Source organism: Ostrinia furnacalis, unplaced genomic scaffold (genome assembly GCF_004193835.3).
Source record: "Ostrinia furnacalis isolate ACB-3 unplaced genomic scaffold, ASM419383v2 OfSCF6976, whole genome shotgun sequence".
Classification (NCBI taxonomy): Eukaryota; Metazoa; Arthropoda; class Insecta; order Lepidoptera; family Crambidae; genus Ostrinia; species Ostrinia furnacalis.
Genome location: NW_021137215.1, coordinates 355020 through 370121, shown reverse-complemented (window position 1 = coordinate 370121; position 15102 = coordinate 355020). Strand labels below are relative to the sequence as shown.

The 15102-nt window shown below is 38.8% G+C and overlaps 1 protein-coding gene across 1 annotated transcript in view; it reads left to right on the top strand.

Annotated features, from left to right (window-relative positions):
- LOC114363065 (inactive serine protease scarface) overlaps positions 1-15102 on the top strand; it is an 89624-nt gene that overhangs the window by 60176 nt on the left and 14346 nt on the right. Inside the window, exons 11-12 of the mRNA XM_028318671.1 lie at positions 467-624; positions 833-1119. Of these exons, the coding sequence (XP_028174472.1) occupies positions 467-624; positions 833-1119 (445 nt within the window). The remainder of the gene's footprint in view (positions 1-466; positions 625-832; positions 1120-15102) is intronic.

The window sequence follows — 15102 nt, the reverse complement described above, 5'->3', positions numbered from 1 at the left end:
AAGCGTAACAGACAGACAGACAGACAGAGTTACTTTCGCATTTATAATATTAGTTGGGATACTTCAATGCCAAAAATATTAACACTAGGCGAACTTAATGCCATAAGGCATTCTCATCCAGTTTACCTTTGGGTTATGCAGAAAAAATAGTTTGGCAGTATCTTTAGCTAGGTCCCCAATGTGTTGTCTGTTATTTAAAACTAGCAGTGCCCCGCGGTGTTGCCCGCAATAAAACGTAGCCTATGTGTTAATCAAGGGTGTCAGCTTACCCCAAACCAAATATTATTAAAATCGCTCCAGCCGTTTAGACGTGGAAAAGTAACAAACATACACGCTCACAAACTTTCGCCTTTATATTAGTGTGATTACATTTCACTTCTTCTTACGAGTACTTACATTAATAGGGGACTAACACCATTCCACAGCCATCAAATGAACCCTTTTTCACCAAAACTCTTGTCTCCAGGGTCAGAAGCCTTACGGAAACCGCAACGACCTGGAGGTAGATTTCGCCGAGATCCCATGGCAAGCTATGGTCCTTCTCCAGACGAACAGAAGCCTCCTCTGCGGTGGAGTCATCACCAGACCTGATGTAGTGGTTACTTCGGCTTCCTGTGTTGATGGGTGAGAAATACCTTCGTTTTAACTAATGATTAAAGGCACGGGACTATTCCCACCTCTCGTTCCCATAGTTGCAACTCCTGTGTAGCCAGGATCTACAGCTTGACCGCCAATTACCCAACCAGTGAAGGCCAAGTTTGTCACGGGGAAAGTTAAAAACTGTCATTGGATCCGGAAAGGAAATCCATCTAAAACCAACTCTCTCTTCCAGCCTCGACGCCAAGAACGTTCTGATCAAGGGAGGAGAATGGAAACTTGGCGTGGACGACGAGCCACTGCCATTCCAGATCGTCCAGGTCAAAACCATCGTCAAGCACCCGTACTACAAGATCGGCAGCCTGAAGAACGACGCCGCCATCTTGGTTCTCTCTGAGAACTTACGACTGGCCAAGAACATCCAGCCCATTTGCCTGCCCGAGTCGGGAGAGACTCTGGACGCTTTTTACAACGGAGCTGGGGAGTGCATCGTGACTGGTTGGGGCAAGCAGGTTCTGCAAGGTAAGCTTAGCAACTAAATTACAGGTTTAACGCATAGACCAGTAAATGCTTGAGGTATAGGAGGATTGACATCTGACAATAGTCTGAAGCAATCTGAAGTCTCGCTGACTTTTGACGACACCAAAACACCCTTCCGTGCTGCTTTTCTACCTCAGACAGACACTGACTCTTTTATTCATTAGAGACCAGTTACTAGGTAGTTACACTTTTTCAGGATTTGATCGGTCATTTACATTACATAGACATATCAGTCAATTGAAGTACTTTTGATGAGCTGATAAATTAATTGAAATACTTTATGACCAAATGCTGTTCCTCCACAAGTTAAATAAAAATTAGTGACGAAAGAAACCATCGTTTTATGGGTTAGATCAATAAATTATTTCGGAGAGTCATTCAGGTAGTCAATACTTTATTGCATTTCACAGTGTAGATTACGGTCTTAAGTCACCTTAACAAAATACCCTTAGGTACTTATTATTTATTTATTTATTTATTATTCATTATTGAGCAATTACATATTTTATCCAAATAGCGTCCTAAATCCTCTTTAGGTTTGTCTAGACTAGACATTATTGTTCTCTATACAAATAAAAACAAACGTTTTAGTATAAGCATTATGTCGCCAGAACAACAATGTTACCAGCTTTATAAGTTTCGTTCTAAATATCAACCCAAAACAACAATGTTTACAGCATTGTTGTGTGTCGGCAGTCAGATAGCCAGTTCCTCGAGGATTACAATGACATATGACAATAACTTTCCACACAGCTTGACCACAATCTATACCAATAATACACAATATTCTAGGTATATTTTACGAATACGAACCGGATCCATTGGGTAACCTCACCCCGGGGTCCAAGTAATCAATTTTAGCAGTTTTATAACACTGTGACATAAGAAACGAAAATGCGGACTTATTTTGTGAGCGCACGATACATTTCGACCGATTTTTTACGTGGTTTGTTTTGGTATAATATTGATGTTACAAGATGTGTGACATAAAATATTAAACACATGCAAAGAGGGGCTCTTTAATTTTTATTTATATTGATTTTTTGATATTCATAAGTGACAAATCTTAGTCAAATTGAAATATAGACATTTCATTTTATGGATGCTTGGGTACGCCACCGTTTCGTGTAGATTTATTTAAAAAGAAACTCATTTAGATCCTCCTCCTTTTTTGGAAGTCGGTCAAAAAGTAGGTTGTCCAAATAACTATTTATTTGAAACTTTAGTACACGTTTGTAATGAAGATACATAAGAGTTTAATGCCATAGAGAATTTGCACTCAGTTAATCTTTGTGCCAAACTGAATCTAAAGCATCTTATGTGCAATAGCACATAGAATCAGAATACTTACAGATGTTTATTAGAAGATTATAAAGTTCAAAATGGGATTTTTTTCTATAAGTAATAAAAAACTACTTTTAAATAATCTCCATTCTCGTGTATTCAGTATTCCAAACTTGCAATTAAAAAAAATACCAACCGAATTGAGAACCTTCTCATTTTGTTGAAGTCGGTTAGTAAAAAAATAAAACCAAAACCAAATAAAACCAATGTCGCATTCGATAAATCTCGTGCGACTCCATAATACCGGCTTGTTTATGAAGATATTATTTAATGCGTTATCTTGTTTATTTATTTAGATTACCTACTTAACTTTACCAATATGTCAACCTAATCTTTTGACGTGTACCGCATTCCTTAAGTAAAAGGGTCTGTAATACTTGGCGGGAAAGTCAAGCGGCATGTTTACCCGGTTTCCACCAAAGCGGAGCAGAGCGGAGAAATGTCGGACCGTCAAATGTTAGCGGAGAAGTGTCGGACCGTCAAATGTTAGCGGAGAAGTGTCGGACTGTCAAATGTTAGCGGAGAAGTGTCGGACCGTCAAATGTTAGCGGAGAAGTGTCGGACCGTCAAATTTTTCTATACAATTTGACAGCTGTGCGGAGCGGAGAAGAGAAGTGGAAATAATGATTGGTGGTAACCGACGTCGTATGCGTGGTTTAGATGTAGCAATAAAACTTTTTTGTCATCTGTCATCCGCTTTGCAATGGAAGGAAGTCGAACCTTAACTTTGAACTCCTCTTGTTCTTCTGAATAATTTCGTTGCGGGTCCAATGACAGTTTAACTTTCCCCCGGGACGAACTTGACCTTCGTTGGTTTTTTTTGGCGGTCAAGCTGTAGATCCTGGCTACACAGGAGTTGCAGCGGTGGGAACGAGAGGTGGGAATAGTCCCATTAGCAATAAAAATTGCAGAAGTTGACTTCCGCAAGCTGTTTACCACTGTACATATATGCTGTGGCAAGCCAACTTTTGCAAGGTTTACACAGTGGTGACAGCTTGCGGAAGTCCCATGTAACCCCCATGAAAACAAAATTCCTGTTGTGTGGTAAGGTAGGGGGTCACTTAAAAATTAGGGATTGATGGTGAAAAAGGGCATAAACCTCGCTTTACTTTTTGAGAGTTTTGACAGCTCATAAAAGTCATCGATTTTCGCAAATAGGCTTCTAAAAAGCGCTTTTGACTTTCGAAAAGTATGTCAAATTGACTAGGGTGTCCTATATTTGGCAAATGTAGACACTTGGCCTGCAATGTCCCATCTCAAGTGGCAAGTAAACAAAAGTAATGTAAGAAAAGACTTCACAAAGGTCGCCAGAACCCGCTTTTCGTTTTTACCACCATAGTGTTAAAATTTGGCAAACATAACCTCAAAATTCACACACCAAAACCCTACCTTAACTTTATCAAAACAAGGCTGAAAATCGTTTAGCAAATTCCCAAACTAAAATTGCTCAGGCGCATGCAAAAATTACAATTTTGCGTTGTTATTTTAAGAAACCGTATTACAAAGGGTGTGAGTTGAAAATTTGAGTTTTCAGATGTAAGAGTTAAGTTTGTCGATATTTAATATACCGTTCGTGGAATATGGGCTTTTACATAACGATTTTTGGTTTATGTAAAGTCCTATTTTATGTATTCATGAGTTAAATAGGTGACATGGTAAGACGCCTGTATTCACAAACGATGCTTGCTTAAGTGAAGCAGCAAATCGTTGAAGCGTTGAATAGAGCTCTGTGATTGGTTCGTGTGTCACCCACGCGCACTGTAAAACCTCATAGCAATGTTTGTGAAACCGAGCATTAGGGACGTACGAACTGAAATCGCTGTTGGGATTTCGGTAGCTTGACGGATTAGCAAGCTGAAGTAGCAATGGTCAGGGCACTAGTACGCAGAACTGACGGCCGATGGGGCAGCAAAGTTCTAGAGTGGAGGCCGCGTACCGGAAAACGTAGTGGGCATCGTAAAGGTAGCAAGAAGGCGCTGGACGCAGGCCGCTACCAACCGGGCAACATAAAAAGCACTGGGGAGGCCTATGTTCAGCAGTGGACGTCCTATGGCTGAGATGATGATGATTCCGGTCAAAAATTGCGTGTTTCCCAAAAATTCCTTACCAATATTGCCTTACGACCTGACGATCCGTATGTCACTAGACGAAAATCAACTTACGGCGAAAAGGCGAGAGAGAGCGCGAATGTCGGGAGCTTTGTGGGTCAGTGTCAAGTGGTAGCGTGCGCAAAAAATTGGGAATTTTTTGAGAAAAATAATTTTTGAGATTTTTTTGTTTTTTCGAGGAAGCCTTACAATTTCGTGCAAGTGCAAGTTATCGTGCGCAAAAAATAGTATTTTTTGTGAAAAAGTATTTTGGTTTTTTTTTGAGGCAGTTTTATAAATTCGCCCAGTGCCCAGATTTTTTGATATATTTTTTTCATACCTACATTTTCACATTATTTTGTGTGGTAGATATGGGAGTAAAAATCATTAGACAGGGATATTCCCAAAGGCCCAGATTGTTCTTATTTTTCCCATCGGGTCCATGAAAAGATGGAATGAATTTTGAGTATCTTAACTATGTCAGAATATTAAGCTTGTTAAAAAAATAATAGGAAGAAGCTCATTTTGTTTCTTTATTCATGGCTAGATGGATCTTAGTCTAAAATAATTAAACTTTTAATAAAAATAAATCATGTTTAATTTTGCTTTCCAACATAAAATTCTTGTTATTTTTTGAGAAGATAGATAATATGAAATGCTGTTCACTATATTTTTAGGACATTTGATATGTCGTGTGGGTTGTAACAGACAGTGGTGTCGAATTTTACGAGCCAATTAACGTCTATTTTTATTGAAAGTATAGTTTTTTCTACCTATAAAACCATAAATATAAATAGTTTGTGGCACCTTTATAGGGGACAAAAATTATTAATTTGAGAGAATCGTCAGGTCATCTAATCTCCACTGCAGGAGCACGTCTCTAATTGACCAGAGGCAAGAGGATTTGTCCTACACTCCCCACGCTGGCCAGACGGGTTGGGGAGGCCTGATGCTCGCATGTTTGTCCCTTAGTCGCCTCTTACGACATCCACGGGAAGAGTTGGGAGTGGTCTGCTCTGTTTTATTTTGTCTACAATCCTATTTTGTTTTATCTAAAAGTTTGTTCCTAAAGTCTGCCGTAGTTAAAGCCATAAAAAGTTTGATTAGTTAATCCCAGAAAAGTACCTGGATGCGGGCAGCGTAGGACCGGTCTTTGGAAATCCTTGGGGGAGGCCTTTGTCCAGCAGACGTCATTTGGCTGAAAGAAACAAAACGGAATCCTAGAAAAGACATTGACTAAGTGATAAATTAATGAATTAATGACTAATGAACTTTGAAGAACCGCCGAAAGAGCATTCCGTGGCCTGTTCCATCTTGTGTTGACTTTGACATACAAATCAAATATAAATAAGCTGTGACCGTGAACCTTTGCTTGCCAACTTAACATATAGCATAATAAAATAGAATCAGTAGGCGTAGAGATAAATAGCATCAAGAAAGGCAACGCGGATGTGGATTTTGAATCATTTTGGATCACATCAATATATTCAATACTCACAGCCTACAAGTTATGCTTGAGAAATAAACTCTTCCCAAAATAATCTGAATAGCACAAAAAATAGCTACAAATCGATCTGGAGCACCTTTTTTTTATGTATGGCAATGCAAGCATTTGACCGCAATCGCACCTGGTGTTAAGTGAGATGCAGTCAAGGATGGTAAACATAATTATGTGCCCTGTAAGTGCCTATTCACTCTCGCATTCAAAACGTCAGCTTTCAAATTCAAATTCAAATATTTTATTCAGTACAGAGGCCCTTTCCAGGGCACTTATACACGTCCCAAATATAGCTTGCCCTACCACCACTTCGAGACAACATATTATGGGCTGGTGCTGAGAAGAAGTGGCGGAAGAAACTCAGTCACCTTTGTCAGTCTCAATTTGATCCGCATCAAAATTGATCCATTTTTCTCCAAGTTAATACAATGCTACAGACACAAAATTGATAACACTCTGTGTTGTTAATAAAGACAAAAGCTTTCAAGCTTTCGTCTCATCATAAATTACTTACTATTTCGATGAGCTTTCTTTCTTTAGAGTCCCAAGAAAATGTACCTTTCCCCCAGAACTAATTCAGCCTTTGTAAGTCAAGATCCTGGCTACACAGGATTGCAATGGGATCTCAAATAGAACATCGTTTCAGCCAAATGACGTCCACTGCTAGACAAAGGCCTCCCCTTTCCATAACGACCGGTCTTGCATCCTGGTACTACTATAAACCACGTATACTCTCGGCTCACTTAAGGGACTCTTATCTTAGGTTTAAATAAGACGTCAATATGTAGGTGACAATTTATTGCTTGACACAGGTTGTTAATTGTTCTCAAAGGTTCTTAATGAGCTACCTACACTTACGTACCTACTGTGTAAGGTAAATAGATCCTTCTTAATGTACTTCTACTATGCCCTGTGAAACCGTCGGAATCACATTGATTTCTAATTATATATTCAGAAAAATACAATATCATTACATCAATATTATCGTACTAACAAGGTCACAATTAAAATGCATAATTAATTGAACTTCTACAGTCTTCCTTGGACTTTAACAGTTATTTTTGGAGGAACTATAAATTATAATGTGAGACGCTCTTGGTGGACTGACGATCTTGAAGGTCGCGGGAAGTGCCTGGATGCAGGCAGCGCAGGACCGGTCCTCGTAGNCTTAGTATCGTCACCGTCGTGGCAGAATTAAATAACTGACAAAACCAAAGTTGCGAGATATTCACGTTTTTGTGTTTTTTTTCGTTAAAAATGGGGATAACTTTTAAGGGTAAAAATATTTTACTGTCGGTCTTTTGATATTTTATACAGCAAATTTACCTTTATTAATTCAATATTGTTCGATGATGTTACTTTGTATTATTTTAAATAAAAAAAATAAAAATGTAATTATTTAGTTTTGCCACAACCGTATTTTACAACTAAGTTGCAGTTATTTAGTTTTTGTATGTCACTTATTTAGTTTTGCTACAACCAAGGTATTACAAAAACGAATATTTCCATTGAATAAGTACACTTGTTTAATTTTGCCACACTTTCATTGACCTAAATGTTGATTTATTCATTTTATTTTATTTATTTTGTTAATGCGATTTTAGTCAAAATCTGTAAAATTGTTAAATAATACTAGAATATACCCACTTATTTAATACTTATAAATGTTTAACAAATTGCAATGGTAACCATCAACATCAGATTTTTATAACATTCAAATTAAATTGAAAGAACCAACATCCAAATGAATATCAAAATTAAAATAATCCAAAAACAATAAAACTGTAATAGGGATCTCTCCCTAAGGATCCATAGGGATCCTTTACCCTCAACGTCATGGCAGAACGACGTTCAATGTCACTGCAGATCTCCGTTGACGCTAAGGCACATCGGCAGCTCAATAGACAGATATGGAAGTTCTTGCGACATGATGTTCGTAACTTTAATACAAATAGTATTAAAGAGGCGATAGAGCGGAACCAGGCTCGAAAGTGTTCGAAAGAGACAACTCTAGGTATTGGGCGAAGCTAACTGACGAAGCTGAAGACTGCGGAAGGTAGTGTAACGTCAACAAAAGCCGAGATTCTGGGTGAGATTGAAAAGTTTTATGGACAGCTATATACCTCGACGAAGATATTGTGGATATCAGCATTATCAGCCGATACGAAATTAGGATGGCTCTCAAACACCTAAAGAACAACAAGGCGCCGGGTAATGACGGAATAACCTCGGAGCTTCTGAACGCGGATGGAACACCGATACTGAAGTCAAGTCCTTCAGAGACTATTTAACTTCGTCTAACTCCAGGGAATAACGCCAGAGGCATGGAACAGAAGCGTGGTGGTACTCTTCTTCAAGAAAGGGGATAAAACCTTGATGAAGAATTACTTGACCCATCTCGCTTCTGAGTCATGTCTACAAGCTGTTTTCGAAAGTTATCACGAATGATCTCGCGCGTAGTTTCGATGACTTCCAGCCTCCCGAACAAGCCGGTTTCTGAAAAGTATCGGTACATATCGAGGTGCTGTGTTGTACAGAAACGCCACCATGTTGGTCCGAGTATAGGAGTGGAGTACGAGGGCGATTCCTCTGCAGCGAGACATGAGGGAGATGTTATATCTCCGGACCTCCGAAACTATTCACTGCTGCATTGGAAGACGCTTTTAAACTCCTTGAATAGAAAGGATTCGGCATAAACATCAACGACGAGTACATCACTCACCTTCGGTTTGCCGAAGATATTGTGTGGTCATGGAAAAATCACTGGAAGACCTCGGCACAATGCTCGAAGACCTTAATCTTCCAAAAGGTAGGCCTTCGGGTGAACGACATGGAAAAACGAAGCTTTTGTCGAATGTCTATGTTGCGCCCAACCTAGTTTCGGTTAGGAGCTCAAATCTGGAGATTGTTGACAAGTATGTCTACCTCGGACCAACGTTTCAGCTAGGTAGAGAAAGAGGTCGAATCCAACTCGGCTGGGCAGCATTCGGGAAACTAAATATCTCAGTGCCTATAAAGACGAAAATCTACAATCTGTATGTGTTACCACTGATGATATACGGCTCGGGAACGCGGCCTCTTACTATAGGCCTTATAAATAAGCTCAAAGTTGAACAGCGTGATTTGAAGAGGGCTATGCTCGGTTTTTCTGTACAAGAGACAAGGCACATAGTACGCAGAACTGACAGACGATGGGGCAGCAAGGTTTTGAAGTGGAGGGCACGTACCGGAAAGCACAAAGTGGACTTCATAAAGTTAGCAGGAAAGCACTGGATGCAGATCGTTACCAGCCGGTCATAATTATTGGAAATCATTGGGGGAGGCCTCGGCAGTAGACGTCCTAATAGCTGAATGATGATGATGATGAAGGTAACTATCCAGATTCAACATCTGAGTAATGAACATTGAAATTAAAAGTAACATTTAAAGTAATGTTATAAAAATTTAATAAATCAAAAACACAATTGTACGCGTATTTTGAAGCAATGTTTCGGATCGAGTTGTAGCAGAATTAAATAAAGTCACTTATTGACTTCTTAGTACAAGTATTTTGAAGCAATGTTTCGCAGTGAGTTGTGGCAGAATTAAATAAAGTCACTTATTCAGTTTTTCCACGTAAATTCTACAACAAACAGAGTTGTAATTTATGGTCAATAGTTTCACTAAACTGAAGATATCTTTGGAAATATCATAGATATTGCCACGAGAGTAAGACTAAAATATAGGTAACACTTTCTACTATACAAAAAGTGGAAAAAGTGGTTTTTGCCAAAAGTGTCAGTTATTTAATTCTGCCACGACGGTGACGGTATNAAGGTAAGTTTAGCAACTAAATTACAGGTTTAACGCATAGACCAGTAAATGCCTGAGGTATAGGAGGATTGACATCTGACAATAGTCTGAAGCAATCTGAAGTCTCGCTGACTTTTGACGACACCAAAATACCATTCCGTGCTCTTCTACCTCAGACAGACACTGAATCTTTTATACATTAGAACAGTTACTAGGTACCTAGTTATACTTTTTCAGGATTTGATCGGTCATTTACATTACATAGACCTATCAGTCAATTGAAGTACTTTTGATGAGCTGACAAATTAATTGAAATACTTTATGACCAAATGCTGTTCTTCCACAAGTTAAATAAAAATTAGTGACGAAAGAAACCATCGTTTTATGGGTTAGATCAATAAATTATTTCGGAGAGTCATTCAGGTAGTCAATACTTTATTGCATTTCACAGTGTAGATTACCAGTCTTAAGTCACCTTAACAAAAATACCCTTATTATGTCGCCAGAACAACAATGTTACCAGCTTTATAAGCTTCGTTCTAAATATCAACCCATAACAACAATGTTTGTTTTGGCAGTCAGATAGCCAGTTCCTCGAGGATTACATATGACAATAACTTTCCACACAGCTTGACCACAATCTATACCAATAATACACAATATTCTAGGTATATTTTACGAATACGAACCGGATCCATTGGGTAACCTCACCCCGGGGTCCAAGTAATCAATTTTAGCAGTTTTATAACACTGTGACATAAGAAACGAAAATGCGGACTTATTTTGTGAGCGCGCGATACATTTCGACCGATTTTTTACGTGGTTTGTTTTGGTATAATATTGATGTTACAAGATGTGACATACAAAAGATTAAGACGTGAATAGATCTTTAATTTTTATTTATTTAAATTTTTTGATATTTATAAGTGACAAATCATAGTCAAATTTAAATTTCATTTCATTTTATGTAGGCCACCGTCTTGTGTAGATCTATTTAAAAATAAAATCATTTAGAACCTCCTCCTTTTTGGAAGTCGGTTAAAAAGTAGGTTGTCCAAATAACTATTTATTTGAAACTTTAGTACACGTTTGTAATGAAGATACATCAGAGTTTAATGCCATAGGGCATTTTCTCTCTGTTAATCTTTATGACAAAATGAAATTAGAACAGCTTATGTGCTATTCTGATGTTTATTAGAAGATTATAAAATGGGAAAATTTTCTAAAAGTAATAAAAAAACACTTAAATAATCTCCATTCCCATGTGTTCAGTATTCCAAACTTAGTACTAAAATTACTAAATCCCTAAAATCAAAAATAGAACCAGAACCGAAAAAAACAATGTCGCATTCGACAAATATCGTACGACTCCATAATACCGGCTTGTTTATGAAGATATTATTTAATGCGTTATCTTTTCGTTTATTTATTTAGATTACTTAACTTTACCAATATGTCAACCTAATCTTTTGACGTATACCGCATTCCTTAAGTAAAAGGGTCTGTAATACTTGGCGGGAAAGTCAAGCGGCATGCTTACCCGGTTTCCACCAAAGCGGAGCAGAGCGGAGAAGTGTCGGACCGTCAAATGTTAGCGGAGTAGTGTCGGACCGTCAAATGTTAGCGGAGTAGTGTCGGACCGTCAAATGTTAGCGGAGTAGTGTCGGACCGTCAAATGTTAGCGGAGTAGTGTCGGACCGTCAAATGTTAGCGGAGAAGTGTCGGACCATCAAATGTTAGCGGAGAAGTGTCGGACCGCAAATGTTAGCGGAGAAGTGTCGGACCGTCAAATGTTAGCGGAGAAGTGTCGGACCGTCAAATGTTAACGGAGAAGTGTAGGACCGTCAAATTTTTCCATAGAATTTGACAGCTGTGCGGAGCGGAGAAGAGAAGTGGAAATAATGATCTGATTGGTTATTTAAAACACTTTTCCGCTCTACTCCGCTCCGCTATGCCCCTATTGGTGAAAACCGACGTCATTCCCATATGCGAGGTTTGGACTAGCAATAAAACTTTTTTGTCACCTGTCATCCGCTTTGCAATGGAGGGAAGTCGAACCTTAACTTTGAACTCCTCTTGTTCTTCTGAATAAATTCGTTGCGGGTCCAATGACAGTTTAACTTTCCCCCGGGACGAACTTGACCTTCATTGGTTTTTATTGGCGGTCAAGCTGTAGATCCTAGCTACACAGGAGTTGCAGCGGTGGGAACGAGAGGTGGGAATAGTCCCATTAGCAATAAAAATTGCAGAAGTTGACTTCCGCAAGCTGTTTACCACTGTGTATAGCTGTGGCAAGCCAACTTCTGCAAGATTTACACAGTGGTGACAGCTTGCGGAAGTCGACTTCTGCAAGTTTTATTGCTAGTCTAATGCCCGTTTGCACCATCAATCCCTAATTTTTAAGTTACCCCCCATGAAAACAAAATTCCTGTTGTGTGGTAAGGTAGGGGTCACTTAAAAATTAGGGATTGATGGTGAAAAAGGGCATAAACCTCGCTTTACTTTTTGAGAGTTTTGACAGCTCATAAAAGTCATCGATTTTCGCAAATAGGCTTCTAAAAGCGCTTTTGACTTTCGAAAAGTATGTGAAATCGACTAGGGTGTCCTATATTTGGCAAATGTAGACACTTGGCCTGCAATGTCCCATCTCAAGTGGCAAGTAAACAAAAATTATGTAAGAAAAGACTTCACAAAGGTCGCCAGAACCCGCTTTTCGTTTTTACCACCATAGTGTTAAAATTTGGCAAACATAACCTCAAAATTCACACACCAAAACCCTACCTTAACTCTATCATAACAAAGTCGAAAATCGCTTAGCAAATTCCCAAACTGAAATTGCTCAGGCGCATGCAAAAATTACAATTTTGAGTTGTTATTTTAAGAAACCGTATTACAAAGGGTGTGAGTTGAAAATTTACGTTTTCAGATGTATGGATTAAGTTTGTCGATATTTAATATACCGTTCGTGGAATATGGGTTTTTACATAACGATTTTTAGTGTATGTAAAGTCCTATTTTATGTATTCACTAGCTTTTGCCCTCGGCTTCACCCGCGTGAAATTTAGTATCACAGATCGGCATAAATTACTATATGTTAATCTGGGTTACAAACAATAATACTGTAAAGTTTCAACAAAATCCGTTCAGTAGTTTTTGTGTGAAAGACTAACAAACATCCAGACATCCAAACTTTCGCATTTATGATATTAGTACATCCTACTAAATAGGTGACATGGTAAGATACACCTGTATTCACAAACGATGCTTGCTTAAGTGAAGCAGCAAATCGTTGAAGCGTTGAATAGAGCTCTATGATTGGTTCGTGTGTCACCCTGTGCGTCCACGCGCACTGTGAGACCTCATAGTAATGTTTGTGAATACGAGCATTAGGGACGTACGAACTGAAATCGCTGTTGGGATTCCGGTAGCCCGACGGATTAATAAGCTGAAGTAGCAATGGATAGGGCACATAGTACACAGAACTGACGGCCGATGGGGCAGCAAAGTTCTGGGGTCGAGGCCGCGTACCGAAAAACGTAGTGGGCATCGTAAAGGTAGCAAGAAGGCGCTGGACGCAGGCCGCTACCAACCGGGCAACATGGAAAGCATTGGGGAGGCCTATGTTCAGCAGTGGACGTCCTATGGCTGAGATGATGATGATGATGACGATTCCGATCAAAAATTGCATGTTTCCCAAAAATTCCTTACCAATATTACCTTATGTCTGACGATCCGTATGTCACTAGACGAAAATCAACTTACGGCGAAAAGGCGAGAGAGAGCGCGAATGTCGGGAGCTTTGTGGGTCAGTGTCAAGTGGTAGCGTGCGCAAAAAAATTGGGAATTTTTTGAGATTTTTTTGTTTTTTCGCCTTACAATTTCGTGCAAGTGCAAGTTATCGTGCGCAAAAAATGGTTATTTTTTTTTTGAGAAAAGTATTTTTTGGGATTTTTTTAGGGAGTTTTATAAATTCGCCCACTGTGTGCCCAGATGTCAAGTTATATTTTTAACACATTTTTTTTTTCAAACCTATATTATTATTTTCACATTATTTTGTGTGGTAGATATGGGAGTAAAAATCATTAGATAGGGTTATTCCCAAAGGTCCAGATTGTTCTTATTTTCCCACCGGGTCCATGAAAAGACGGAATGAATTTTGAGTATCTTGACGATGTCAGAATATTAAGCTTGTTAAAAAAATAATAGGAAGAAGTTCATTTTGTTTCTGTATTCATGGCTAGATGGATCTTAGTCTAAAAGAATTAATCTTTTAATAAAAAGAAATCGTGTTTAATTTTGCTTTCCAACATAAAATTCTTAGTATTTTTTGACAGGATACATATGAAATGCTGCTCAATATCTTTTATAGGACATTCGATATGTCGTGTGGGCTGTAACAGACAGTGGTGTCGGATTTTACGAGCCAATTAACGTCTTTTTTTATTATAAAAGTATAGTTTTTTCTGACTATAAAACCATGTTAAATCTTTTGTGGCACCTACGTAGGGGAATTGAAGAGAACCGTCAGGTCATTTAGTCTCCACTGCTGGAACACGACCCTCTAATTGACCAGAGGCAAGAGGATTTGTCCTACACTCCCCACGCTGGCCAGACGGGTTGGGGAGGCCTGATGCTCGCGTATTTGTCCCTTAGTCGCCTCTTACGACATCCACGGGAAGAGTGGGAGTGGTCTGCTCTGTCTTATTTTGTCTACAATCCTATTTTGTTTCATCTAAAAGTTTGTTCCTAAAGTCTGCCGTAGATAAAGCCATAAAAAGTTTGATTAATTAATCCCAGAAAAGTACCTGGATGCGGGCAGCGTAGGACCGGTCTTTGGAAATCCTTGGGGGAGGCCTTTGTCCAGCAGACGTCATTTGACTGAAAGAAACAAAACGGAATCCTAGAAAAGACATTGACTAAGTGATAAATTAATGAATTAATGACTAATGAACTTTGAAGAACCGCCGAAAGAGCATTCCGTGGCCTGTTCCATCTTGTGTTGACTTTGACATACAAATCAAATATAAATAAGCTGTGACCGTGAACCTTTGCTTGCCAACTTAACATATAGCATAATAAAATATAATCAGTAGGCGTAGAGACAAATAGCATCAAGAAAGGCAACGCGGATGTGTTTTTTTAATCATTTTGGATCATATCGATGTATAAATCGATACTCACAGATTACAAGTTAAGCTCGAGTAATAAATTTTTCCCAAAATAATCTAAATAGCACAAAAAATA